Source organism: Cetorhinus maximus, chromosome 19, assembly GCF_964194155.1.
Source record: "Cetorhinus maximus chromosome 19, sCetMax3.hap1.1, whole genome shotgun sequence".
In the NCBI taxonomy this organism is placed as follows: Eukaryota; Metazoa; Chordata; class Chondrichthyes; order Lamniformes; family Cetorhinidae; genus Cetorhinus; species Cetorhinus maximus.
The window spans coordinates 74,945,964-74,958,575 of record NC_135897.1 but is presented as its reverse complement, the minus strand read 5'-3'; the positions used below and the strand labels follow the sequence as shown (position 1 = coordinate 74,958,575).

Sequence of the window (12,612 nt, the reverse complement as noted above, 5' to 3'; positions counted from 1 at the left end):
TCTATGACCCAAGAGGTAGAAAGAGGGATTAGGCTGGGTGTCAAGTTGTTGGCAGCACAGACACAATGGACCCAAATAGCCTCCTTCCATGCTGCAAGTTTTTATGGTTTGATGATTCAAAATCAAAGGAAGGCTCCCTTATTAGAGGATGGTCTCTGCTAGGGTTGAACTTGCCACTTATCAGCCTAAGCATGGATGTTGTGCCAGTCTTGCTGTGTGGGGGCATAGGCTGCTTCATTATTTGAGAAATTGCAAAGGGAGTTGAACACTCTGCAATCATCCATGAACTGCCCCATTTCTGATGGAGGGAAGGTCATTGATGAAGCAGCTGACAATGGCTGAGTTAGGACACTGCCCTGAGGAACTCCTGCAGTAGTGTCCTAAGACTGAGATGATTGGACTCCACCAACCCTAACCATCATCCTTTGTGCTAGATATGACTTCAGTCACTGGAGACTTTCCTCCTGATCCCAACTATCCTCAGTTACACTAGGGTGCCTTGGTTCCACACTCAGCCAAGTGCTGCCCTGATATCAAATGCAGTCACTCTTATCTCACTTTTGGACAAGGCTGTAATATAGTCTGGAACCAACTGATTCTGGTGGAATACAAACTGAGCATTGGTGAACAAGTTATTAGTGAGTTAAGTGTCAACTGAAAGTACTGTTGATGACTCTTTCCATCACTTTACTTTTGATTGTGAGTAGACTGCTGGGGCAGTAATTGGATTGTTAAGAGAGGGTAAATGAAAAATTATTTTCAAATGTTGGCAAATCAGTAAATGTGGGAATGGGCTCAGTCAGAAGAATAAAGAAGCCCAAAGGGTTTTTTTTTGCATATTAGAACTTGACATTTTTAAGAAATTATTTCATGTGATGTAGGTATCACTGGCTAGGCCCCCATTTTTGATTGCCCATCCGTAATTGCCCTTGAGAAGGGGGTGGTGAGCCACCTTCTTGAACCACTGCAGTCCTTGTGGTGTAGGTACACCCAGAATGCTTTAAGAAGGGAGTTTCAGGATTTTAACCCAGTAACAGTGAAGGAACTGCAATATAGTTCCAAGTCAGGATGGTGAGTGGCTTGAAGGGGAACTTCCAGGTGGTGGTGTTCCCATCTATCTGCTGCCCTTAACTTTCTAGGTGGTAGAGGTCAGGCGTTCGGAAGGTGTTATCAAAGGCGCTTCAGTGAGTCGCTGCAGTGCATCTTGTAAATGGTACATGCTGCTGCCATTGTGCATCGGTGGTGGAGGGAGTGGATGTTGAAGGTGGTAGACAAGGTGCCAATCAAATGGGCTGCTTTATCCTGGATGGTGCTAAGCTTCTTGAGTGTTGATGGAGCTGCCTTGATCTAGGCAAGTAGACAGTATTCCATCACACTCCTGACTTGTGCATGGTGGACATGGTGGAGAGTCAGGAGGGGAGTTACTCTCCACAGAATTCCCAGCCTCTGCTCTGATAGCCACAATATTTATATGGCTGGTCCACTTCAGTTTCTGATCAATGGCAACCCCCAGGATGTTGATAGCGGGGGGGGTTCAATGATGGCAATGCCATTGAATGTCAAGGGTACATTCTCTCCTGTCAGAGATGGTTATTGCCTGGCACTTGTGTGGTGCGAATGTTACTTGCCACTTATCAGCCCAAGCCTGAATGTTGTCCAGGTTTTGCTGCATATGAGCACGGACTGCTTCAAATCTGAGGATTCGTAAACAGCGAACATTGTGCAATCATCAGTGAACATCCCCACTTCTGACCTTATGATGGAAGGAAGGACACTACTCTGAAGAACTCCTAAAATGATGTCCTGGAACTGAGATGACCGATCTCCAACAACCACAACCATCTTTCTTTGTGCTAGGTGTGACTTCAACCAGTGGAGAGTTTTCTCCAATTCCCATTGACTCCAGTTTTGCTAGGGCTCCTTGATGTCACACTTGGTTAAATGGTGCCTTGATATCAAGGGCAGTCACTCTCGCCTCACCTCGAGTTCAGCTCTTCTATGCATGTTTGGACTAAGGCTGTTGTGAGGTCAGGAGCTAAGTGACCCTGATGGAATCCAAACAGAGTCAGTGAGCAGAATGCTTTACAAGTAGTGATTGAGACACAGACTATAGCATTTAACCGGGAATTAATAAAGAGGGAGAATTTGTATTTTTATAGCACCTTACACATCCAGTCAATGTATCAAAGCACTTCACAACCAATGAAGTACTTTGAAATTCAGTAACTAGATGAATATTTGAAAAGAATGAATACAAAGGAGTATGGAGGCAAATGGAATTGGAGTAGATAACCATACTTGAAGAATTAGCATGAGCACAGATGCAATAAGCCAAATGGGTCCCTGCTGAACTATAATTTCTGAGATTCCACTTGTAAGAACAACAAGGACAATAACACTGTAATTACTTGTTTAAAATAAATCTCCATGGACATTTTTAATAATATTGTATTTATTTTGTCAATTGCAAACTTTGTAGCAAAACATGATCTCCTTTATTAGGTAGAGGTGCAGTTTTCTACATACTCCAAATATAAATAAGAGGATTTTCCTCTGAGAAAGAAAAATCCCTTTTTCAGTCACCAAATTAATAAAATTTCTAGTTCATCTAAAACTAGAACTTAAAAGGCCGATGTTGTAGCAGTTTCATCCTTATAGATACAGCAACTTTATTGATGATTCTTTCTGCTCAGTAATGTTTCACATTAACATAAATGTGTTAAATTACAAATACAATTTGCACAAATAGCTAAATTTCTAAGAAAAAATATGTACAGTACTGCAGAGCAATGAAAGGTAGGATTTGCAATAACTTAACATTAGCCCATTTCAATATACATGATATGGCTACATCTTGAGCCTTCTTGCCAAAGGTTAAATAAAGGACATGCGGGAAGTCCTTCCTTTCTGCATATATTACCCCATTATACAAAATACAGGCTTTAGAGACCCTTGTGATTAAAGCTAAGATCAGTGAACAACACAACTGTGCAAGAGATCTGGAGACATCACGCATCGACATCACACTCCTGACAGGAACCAATTCGGCTATAAGAATGGATTGGTTGAAGAGCTTCCTGTTGGAAACTGCCCCATTGGAGCTCCAGCCTGTGGGAGGAGAGCGAGAAAATCCACAATGAATACGTTCTTTTAATTGTAATGTGAAGAACAGTCAAGAAAGAGGAATTGCAAGATTCATGGCTCCTTAGACAGCACCTTCCAAACCCACAACCACTACCATCTAGAAGGACAAGGACAGCAGAAACATGAGAATACCACCACCTGGAAGCTCCCCTCCAAGCCACTCACCATCCCGACTTGGAAATATATCGCCGTTCCTTCAATGTTGCTGGTTCAAAATCCTGGAACTCCCTCCCTAACAGCACTGTAATTATACCTACACCACATGGACTGCAGCAGTTCAAGAAGGCAGCTCAGCACCACCTTCTCATGGGCAATTAGGGATGGGCAATAAATGCTGGCCCAGCCAGTGAAGCCCACATCCCGTGAATGAATAAAAAAAAGCCTACTCTCTAAAACAAATGCAACACCTCAATACTTGGGAATACTATTTCTCATTGCTCATCCACCATTACAACTCAAAGCAGGCCCACCTGTACGAGTATTCTTTTTCCAAGCAGCTTCATCTTCACTGCCACCAGCATAAATATTATAAAATTATATTCACAATGTGCTGCAGATTTCTTTTCAATAATTCACACACTTTCTCTACACATGTCCAGTTAACAGATTACGGTACAAACTCCACAACTTGTGCAACTGGGATAACTCACTGATCCAAGATTCCTTTAAAAACTTGACAAAGCCACTGGAATTCAGATTTTTAGATCAAATGAGCCCTGAGAGCTGAAATTCAACATTTCACATTAAATGGCATCTTCCCTTTTATAGGTCTATAAAAAGTGAGGAAACTGGAAAATTAAATAACAAGGAATAGCCCACTGTCACAACAGGAGGTTTTGGGATGGATGCAAGACTAGAGAAAATTATTTAAAACAAAATAAAAATTACCAGAAATGGGTTACTAGATACTGCAGATGTTCCCATTGGTTGACCATACTGCATGACCATTGGCTTTGATTGTCCGAATGAACCAAAACCACCACCTGAAGAAAAAAAAAAGGCAAAAAAGTTAACGAGTGGAGTTTATATTTGGAAGATAAATACAGGAATTTGATAATATATTGATCAATATTGATATTACCAACTGGTTGCTGTGGAAATGCTGAATGCTGAGGGAAGGTCACAGGAGCAGATAAAATTGGCTGCTGGAAGCCACCACTGAAGCTGGTGGGAAGAGTATATCCAGCTGGAGTGGCGAACAAAGTGGGCATGCTCATTGATGCTGTTCCAAAGCTTACTGTTACACAGAGAAAGGAAAAAAAATGAAAGCCAAATTAACTGATAACTTAAAAATAACTAATCTCAACATAGAGGATCTTTATAGAGGATCCTTTCAACTCAGGCATTTAAAGGGGGACTGCAATCAAATGCTATGGATGTTGAATCTGCTTCAAAATATATTATGCACTCAACACAATATGTTCAGCTACTAAAAGGACTAACAATTATATACATGTACAATTTTTGGAAGAGCTATCTTAAATACACGTTAAAATGGAAACATCTTAAAAACATTCATTCCAGAAAGTATGAGCATTCCAGCCATCAAATAAGTCAAATATGTGATATTTATAAACATTTTTGTGTGAGTGCAGTAATATCATGAGTACTATTGAGCATCAGACCATTTTTAGATTTTTAAAGTTATTTGTTTGCCTTGAAATCGGAGCAGTGGGAATGTTACTGGACAAGTAATCAAGAGTACTGGACTAATAATCCAGAAGATGCAAAATTAAATCATACCGTGGCAGTGTGTGAAATTGAAATCAGTTTAAAAAAAATCAGGAATTAAAAAGATGGTATTAGTGAAAGCAACCATGAAACTGTTCGACTGTCTCAAAAATCCAAATGATTCACTAATGCCTTTTAGAAAAAGAAAGCTGCTGTCCTTATCTGGTTTGGCCTGAATGTGACTCTAGTCCCACACTGGGGCTACCAGCTCTGAACAACAGTCTGAAGTATTTTAAGTCACTACAACAAATAACAAGGAGGCAGCCCACCACCTCTTTTGTTGGAGTGGGCATTAAATGCCTGCTTTGCCACCAGCTCCCACATCCCGAGAATGACTAGAAACAGAAAAGCTCCTTAACATGCTAGCTAGTTATTAGACAGCGAATCAGTAAGACACTCAATTTAGCAAGTATCAAAGTGCTGGCACCTACCAAAATGAGCCAGTGGAACTGCTCGAGTGTGCAGAGTTCCTAAAAGCCCTCAAGGACAGCCACAAAAAGTTACAGAAAAGACAAGTAATTATTTACCGTCCTCAAAACATAAAAGCAGAGACTAGTTAGCATGCAGCGAGTTAAGTAAATACATTGCTCCAGAAAAAAGGGGTTTCAAAGAAATTGGGTCTTCAATTAACCACTAACACTGGGACTTTAAAATTATGATTTACCAAAAAACTGGAGCCTAATTCTGAACGAGAAGACTCATTTTGCCTCATTAAGCATGTGTAATTTGAGCCACAGACTTCCTCCTTTCAATTTATAACATGCTGCAACGATTAAAATTACATATCAAAATAATACTCCTTAACTTAGCTTCTTAGGCCCCTAGTAGTTGTCAGCAGTGCAGGAATAATGCCAGATTTAAAAAGAAATAGTTTATAGAAATTCTAGATGAATGATTTAAGGACATTTAAAAGCAGTGCCCTGTTGAAAGATTTATCTTAGCAATACATGGTGTTGTGAAGCAATAGAATATAATCTCATACATGAAAATTCTTCCATGGTGAATAACAATAACTAATAATGAATCATTTGACTGTCAAGGGTCCACCTTCAACCAGATGCGCTTGCATGCTTTTAATTTATTTCTTTGTGCACTTGAGTGCATGTTACTGAAGCAATATTGCTACTTTAATTTCTGATCCTGATGAAGGATCCACACCTGAAAGGTAAACTTGGCTGTTTTTTCCACAGTTGCTGCCTGATCTACACTGGATGAGGAAGATGAAAACCCAGTCAACATTTCCATTCCTCATTAGTATGTGCTACTTCTTGCTGGAGATGTGTACCAGGATTAGGCTGAGCTTTAAACCCTTCATGACCAGATGACCGATGAACAATTACTTTCTATGTTTGCTCGAGTGAGGCACCAGAGGTCTGCTGGCAGATGTGGAACTGTACCCTATCATGATTCAGTATCCTCAGGACAGAAATGGAGGAAACTAGAGAGACAAAAAGCTCTCTATTGTTCTGCAGCCATTAGCCTATTTAGTCCAAGGTAGCAGAGTTTTGGATGATTACAAGTTTACGGAGTGTAGTATGTAGGAGGCTAGCTAGGCACACATTAGAATAGTCAAGTCGAGAGGTAACAAGGGCGCGAATGACAGTTCCAGCTCAGACGAGCTGAGGCAGGGGCAGAGTTGGGTGACATTATGGGGGTGGAAAAAGTTGGTCTCAGTGACAGTGCAGATGGGTGGTCGGAAGCTTATCTCACAGTAAAATATGACACTAAGGTTGCGAACAGTCTGGTTCAGCCTCAGGCAGTTACCTGGGAGAGGGATGAAGGTGCTGGCTATGGCTTTGGTCTTTCCAATATTTAGTCTGCCCTTAGACTGGGTCTTCCCCATTTATTTCATATTTTGAAAGTTTTCAATCCAGCTAAATTTGCCATTAACTTAATGAGCTTCAAAAAATCTGCATACATGAAATTTTATCAAACGCTTTTTGAAAATGCAAGGAAATAATATTCAATGATCAATAACCCCTTCAAAGAGATCCATCACAATTATAAATTTGCTTCTAACTTCAAATTGCTAAATCCTTAAGACAGCTGTGCTTTTAAGATATGGACTGATCACTAGTCTCTGATTTCATGTCAATGTTTGTTCTTTCTCAGCCTCCTTCAAATATCATATAAGCTCCAATGTTTATAGAATTCCTAAAATATTAACAGGACAGTAGCGCATTGGAATCTTTGAGTTACAAGGTGCTAAAAGTGTAATAGGTAAGGCTTACAGTGCCATAGGCTCAGGCGAGGACAAAGGTGTGCAATACTAGTGATGAAGTAGGTGTTTTTGTGACAGAGGATATGGAGTCAGAAGCTCAGGTTGTAAACAGTATGGTTAAACTTGAGACAATGGCTGAGAATGGAGACAGAATGATGGCAAGGGTACAGATTTATGGCGGTGGGGCAAGAGATGACGGCTTTAGTCTTTCCGATGTTATAATTGGAAGGAATTGAAGCTCCACCAGAACTGGGTGTCAGACGAGTATTCTGAAAACACACAGGCAGTGGACGGATCAAGAAAGATGGTGGAGAGGTAGAGCTGGGTGTTGTCACTGTACATATGGAACCTGACTCCTTGCCTTTGGAGAATGTTGCCCAGGTGCAGCATGTAGATAAGGAAGAGGAGTGGGCAAAGGATATACCTTCAGGAATTCCGGAGGTAATGGGTGTTGGGGTAGGTTACAAAGCTATTGCTGGAGATGCTTTGACTACGAGTGTGGTAAAGCGGAGCCAAACTACTGCAGTCCCATTGAGCTGGACAACAGATGAGAAGCATCGAAAGATAACCATGTCAAAGGTTACAGAGAGGTTGTGAAGGACGAGGGGTGATAGTGCACTACAGTCACACTCACAGGTGTTTTAGTGCTATGGCAGGAGCAGAAGCTTGATTAGATAGAGTCAAACATGGCATTGCAGGAAATACAGACAGGGGTTTGGGAGGTTATAATATATTCAAGGACTTTGATAAGGCTAGAAGATTAGGCACATAGCTTGCAAGGGCACAAGGTCTGAAAAGGTGGGTTTTTTGAGGAGGCTGCTGATTGTGCTGGATTTGAAAGGCACAGGGACAGTGCCTGAAGAGAAGGAACCATCCACAATGTCAGCTAGCAAGAGGGCCAGAACAGAAATTTGGGTGATCTGCATCTTAGTGGGAATGGAGTCAACAAAGGAGGTGGGTCACATGGCAACATGAGTACATAGAGGGCTTAAGAGAACATAGGAGTGAAACTGGAATAAGATGCAGGTTCATTGCTAGGGTAGGTGGAACCTTGGCGATACTTGACTTGACTTGGTATACAAGGGGAAGGAAAAATGCACCAGAAATAGCTGAATGGGTGGTCTCAAGCTTAGTGACAAAGTTTATTTAAGACTTCATATTTTTCACATCACTTAATCCCCACTAGAGTTCTTCTCATAGGTTCAATGTTTGCTTTCCTAAAGTTGTTAGCCTTGGCTCTAGTGTTTATACAATAACAAATCTAACCATACAATAACTAACAGCCAACTGTTCACCCACGTCCAAGTTAATCAGTCCAAGTGGAATGCTAAGCGCCAAAAACAATACAGCATCTGCTCTTGTACTTTACATTGTGTTTTATTGAGAATTGGTAATCATTACCTCTCTGAAGATAGTTTGTACTTTCACTCCTCTGTACTTCTACTCCTTTTTAATTGCTCCTGGCCTGACTACTTCAACACTGGGACATGGAAATTCCCTATTATATGAAAATACATGACCGGAAAAGCCATCCTAAAAACTAAAACCATTCACCCACTCTCAAAATCCAATTCTCCCTTAATTATCATTACAAGATTTAGTATATTATGATTCTTTGCAGCCTGTATCCTTTGCCTATCGAGCTTCAAATCTGCTTATCTTGACAGAAATTGGTATTGGCCTTTTTGATAATTGATATCCAGATTGCTCCAGCTTCACAATCTATCTTTGAGAAATATTTGATGCTCTCAGTTCTAGCTCATGCTCATCGACTGCTTGCACAGCATAGAAACCTAGGAAGGTTTGCAATATGAAATAATTGCAGTCTACCTAGTGGGTTCAAAGAAACAAACTTCCAAAGCTTCCACTCTCACAAATCTAAATTTCCTCTTATTTTTCAAACATCATTAGCCTTCACTACCATCCCTGGGTACTCTACTTCACACTTTACCTCACTGTAAGTAATTAAATTTAAACAATGTTGCAAACATCTGATTCCATAATTCACGTGTTTTACAGTATACCTTTTAGTTTTAGGAAATAGAGTGCTAAATGTAGACAGATGGAAACATCTGATTAAGAAACTGATAAACAACCCCAAAGTAAGTGCAATCCAAACAGACCTGGGGTAATTACAGTTTCAAAGGATAACCAGTGTTTATTTAATAAGGTTAGAGTTAGCAGGAAGAAAAATTAAACAACAGATGACCCATCTTTGAGTATTTGGTAGGGACAGAAGGTCTATGGTCATGTCAATAAGGGACTTAGATTAGTTCCCAGATCAACGAAGATTAAAGCAGCTCTGTAAACAAAGGAGTCCTTGGTGGAATCAGGGAGTCTGGTCACAGAATCAAAGGGTTATTTTGAAGGTAAAAACAATTTATAGATCTGTTTGGATAGTCCCAAGTATACCACATTGACATGGAGATGAGATGTGGGGGTTAGGCAGGCCTTATTTATCTGTGTGTTTGCTCAGAGAATCCTGCAGGCAGTCAGCAGTTCAGTTTGAGAACAGAGACAGCTGCAGTAGACTGAGTCAAGGGAACAAAAGAGGTAAATGTTAACCAAGCCTACACCTTAAGCAGAGAAAATACTAACTTTATCATTCACCACACAGAATGCAGGCGAGAGCTCATGCTCAGTTTGGTGACAGAACTTGAGACAAAGAGAAGTTGGGAGACTTGCCTAGCTTGGCACTAGAGGAAAAAATCTACAGTAACCCTCAGTAAAGTGAATGCGGGATCAAACTGGGAGAAAGCAATCTGCGTCTGTTTCTCTTTAAACTTAAGGGGATCGCAACAACACTCTGTGCACGCTTTCCACTCTAAGTTTGTGCTCATATCGCCAGGATCTAGAACTTGTAACAACCTCAAACATATTATTTGTGCTCAAAGAAAACGCTTTTTTAAGTTCTGAATCTCCCAGTCATTCACAATAGCTTCATTTGAAAATGTACTTCAACTTTTGAAAATTAGGTCAGGACCAGACATGAAACAGGATAAAAATACGACCAGTTCCCTAAGCACTTGCTCCTCATTACCCTCTGTAAAGATTTGGTTAGATTCCAAGCTACTGGTTCTGTGAAAGTACTACTGCTGTCAGGGTAGGGAGTTGTGAGTAGTGACAGTTCTACCCAATATAGTGCTAGATGTTAAGCCCATTACAGTCATTCCAATAATGCTAATTAGGTGATAATGAAATAGTGGTGTCTTTATTGTGGATCAACCTGTATGAACAAAATTCTGTGCCTGAACTTTTCAGAAATATCTTCAGTGGAAGAAGAGCAGAGGCCTTACCACCTGCAATCATCAATTGCTAGTTTGTTTATATCAGGAATTTATGACTTGGAAATCATAAATTGCTGGCAATGACTTTTTCATTGTTCCTCTGGCTCCACTATAATGCATGCACTTCAATAGAGTTTACAGATATGGACATGTCACACAATGAATGCAAATGTGTTTCACTCCAGTCCCCACAAAGGTTCATTATCCATACCTGCAGTTCTTCCATTAGTCTGGAATGGGTTTGTGGCAGCAGTTGCTGGCAAAACAGGGGTTGCTACAAATGGATTGGTTGCTGCTGCAAAGGCACAACCAGGAAAAGTACAGAATTAAAGTACAGATTAAAGTACAGAAATCAATATCATTTGAAGTATTAGACTAGGAATGTCCAAAGGATAGTTGCTTATTTTGCAACCAACAATTGACAAGAGCACTTTCTATGAAACGAGAAACATTCTCCAATCGCAGCAGATATGTAATTGCGATTTGTATTATTATACAGGTCTTTATGCACTTTAAATTTAGAAAAACCTATGAATTAGCAGACAAAATCCAAATAAATGCCCTTTCATTTTAGTGACCACAGTAACATCATGTTTACCTGCAACTGTTGGGTGTAATCTGCTAAAAATCCATGATGTCCATCAACAGGACTCCATTGTTCTCACAAACACAATCATTTTGAATAGATTCAATCTTAATTTATTTTTATATGTGCCATTTCTCAATTGAGTTTCATATTTTGGCCATATGTTGCATCTATATTTGAGTTATGTGATGCATTTAGAGGCAGTGCACAAGTTTACAACTGACTCCCATCTATGCTTTCTGCAGATTTTAAGTAATTTGCTCTAATTCTCAGATATATTTTGTTGTCTACTCCATTTGTGTCTCTGTCTTGACTCTCTCTCGCGTGTTTACAGATCTGTTCACTCCCACTGCCTCTTCACCAATCTTTCAACATTGAGTGTCCTTGAATGTGTCTCCCACTTTTTGTGTGATTTTTACTCTGGCACCACCAATTCTTCAGGGGGAATGTGCTGTTGTTCTAAGCTTGCAGGAGCAGTTGGCCTCTCCTGGTGACACCCTGTCCCTTCTGAATGGCTACAAAATTAAAAAAGCTTCAAAAATTGATAAATCTTCCCATTGATACCTTTACAATTATATTTTGAAATACTGATTTTCAGCCCCTACCCATCTCTTTCAAAGATGATGATAAAAACGTAACTATTTCCATTTCTGTTTTTATGGCTGAATAATAAATATCAGCCAGTCTACCCTTCCCTAGGCCAGTTATTCTAAGGAAATGAAGACTGGTGGGTTTACCAAATCCAAGGATTGAATCATGTTGGGATTGAGCAATGGACCTTTTCTATTACTCAATAGTACACCCATGTGCATTTACCTACTGAATCAGAAGCTATATGTTTTGTTATTGCAGCACATCAAGTGTAAATGTATTCTCTACATTAACTAGTTTACTTACTATATATTTCTACACTATGGCGTTCATAGAGCAAACATCATAAATTGGGCTTTGTTGCAATCTCAGATATCTACTTTAATGCACTAATTTTCTTCTTACTCCAATAAGAGCCTTTCAGCTGATGAAAGATTAGAACCAAATTTTCACTAACTAAAGCTCAAGTTTTATAAAAACAATGAAAATAAAACCCAAAAAGGCCTGTTATTTTTGTGTTAGTTACCTAACTTGGGCATGTTATCATTGCAAAGGCTTAGGTACACAGCAAAGGGAGGCAAAATGCCTGTTCACACTCACCCAACAATTCGTACATGTTATGGGGAGGATAAACCTTGCTGTTTTTCACCTGAGATTCATGAATTTTGCCAGGGTGGCTGCAGCCCCAACAATGGGCCAGAAAGTCGGGGGCAAACCGGCCTCAGTTATTTTTGAGGGCTTTGACCCAATTCTGTGGCAATGAATGGCCTAGCGTTGGGGCTCCCATTCTTTTAAGGGACAAAATCCTGCTTCAAAGGATATTAGCTCCGGGCCAATCAGAGGGCTGGCAGCTCTTCAATCCTAGAAGCGTCACCGGGGCTGAGGTGGTGGCCACTGCTAGGACGCGGATGCTACTCTGGGACCAAGATAGGTGGGGTTGGAATTACTGGGCCCAGAAAGGCAGACCCTGGCAAGATTTGGGATGCAGCGTTGGTGAGGGCAGGGTAGGGTTGCTTCCATGTGGCCGGCCCTTGCTGTTGAAGGGGCCTTCG

General features: G+C 40.4%; 1 protein-coding gene across 13 annotated transcripts in view; it reads right to left on the bottom strand.

Moving 5' to 3' along the window:
• Nucleotides 1-2,436: 2,436 nt before the first annotated feature.
• The window catches only part of agfg1a (ArfGAP with FG repeats 1a), a 78,522-nt gene continuing 68,346 nt past the window's right edge, over nucleotides 2,437-12,612 (bottom strand). For 9 of the 13 annotated variants that reach the window (XR_013579620.1, XR_013579623.1, XM_078564148.1 and 6 more), the window contains 4 exons: nucleotides 10,595-10,678; nucleotides 4,226-4,381; nucleotides 4,033-4,127; nucleotides 2,437-3,108 (listed from right to left, as the gene is read on the bottom strand). Coding sequence is in view for 9 of the 13 variants with exons in the window: in XM_078564148.1 (XP_078420274.1) it covers nucleotides 3,049-3,108; nucleotides 4,033-4,127; nucleotides 4,226-4,381; nucleotides 10,595-10,678 (395 nt within the window). In the remaining 4 variants the exon portion in view is untranslated. Of the gene's footprint in view, nucleotides 3,109-4,032; nucleotides 4,128-4,225; nucleotides 4,382-10,594; nucleotides 10,679-12,612 lie in introns of those variants that run through there. The other 4 variants (XR_013579621.1, XM_078564147.1, XM_078564144.1 and 1 more) reach the window with 3 other exon arrangements.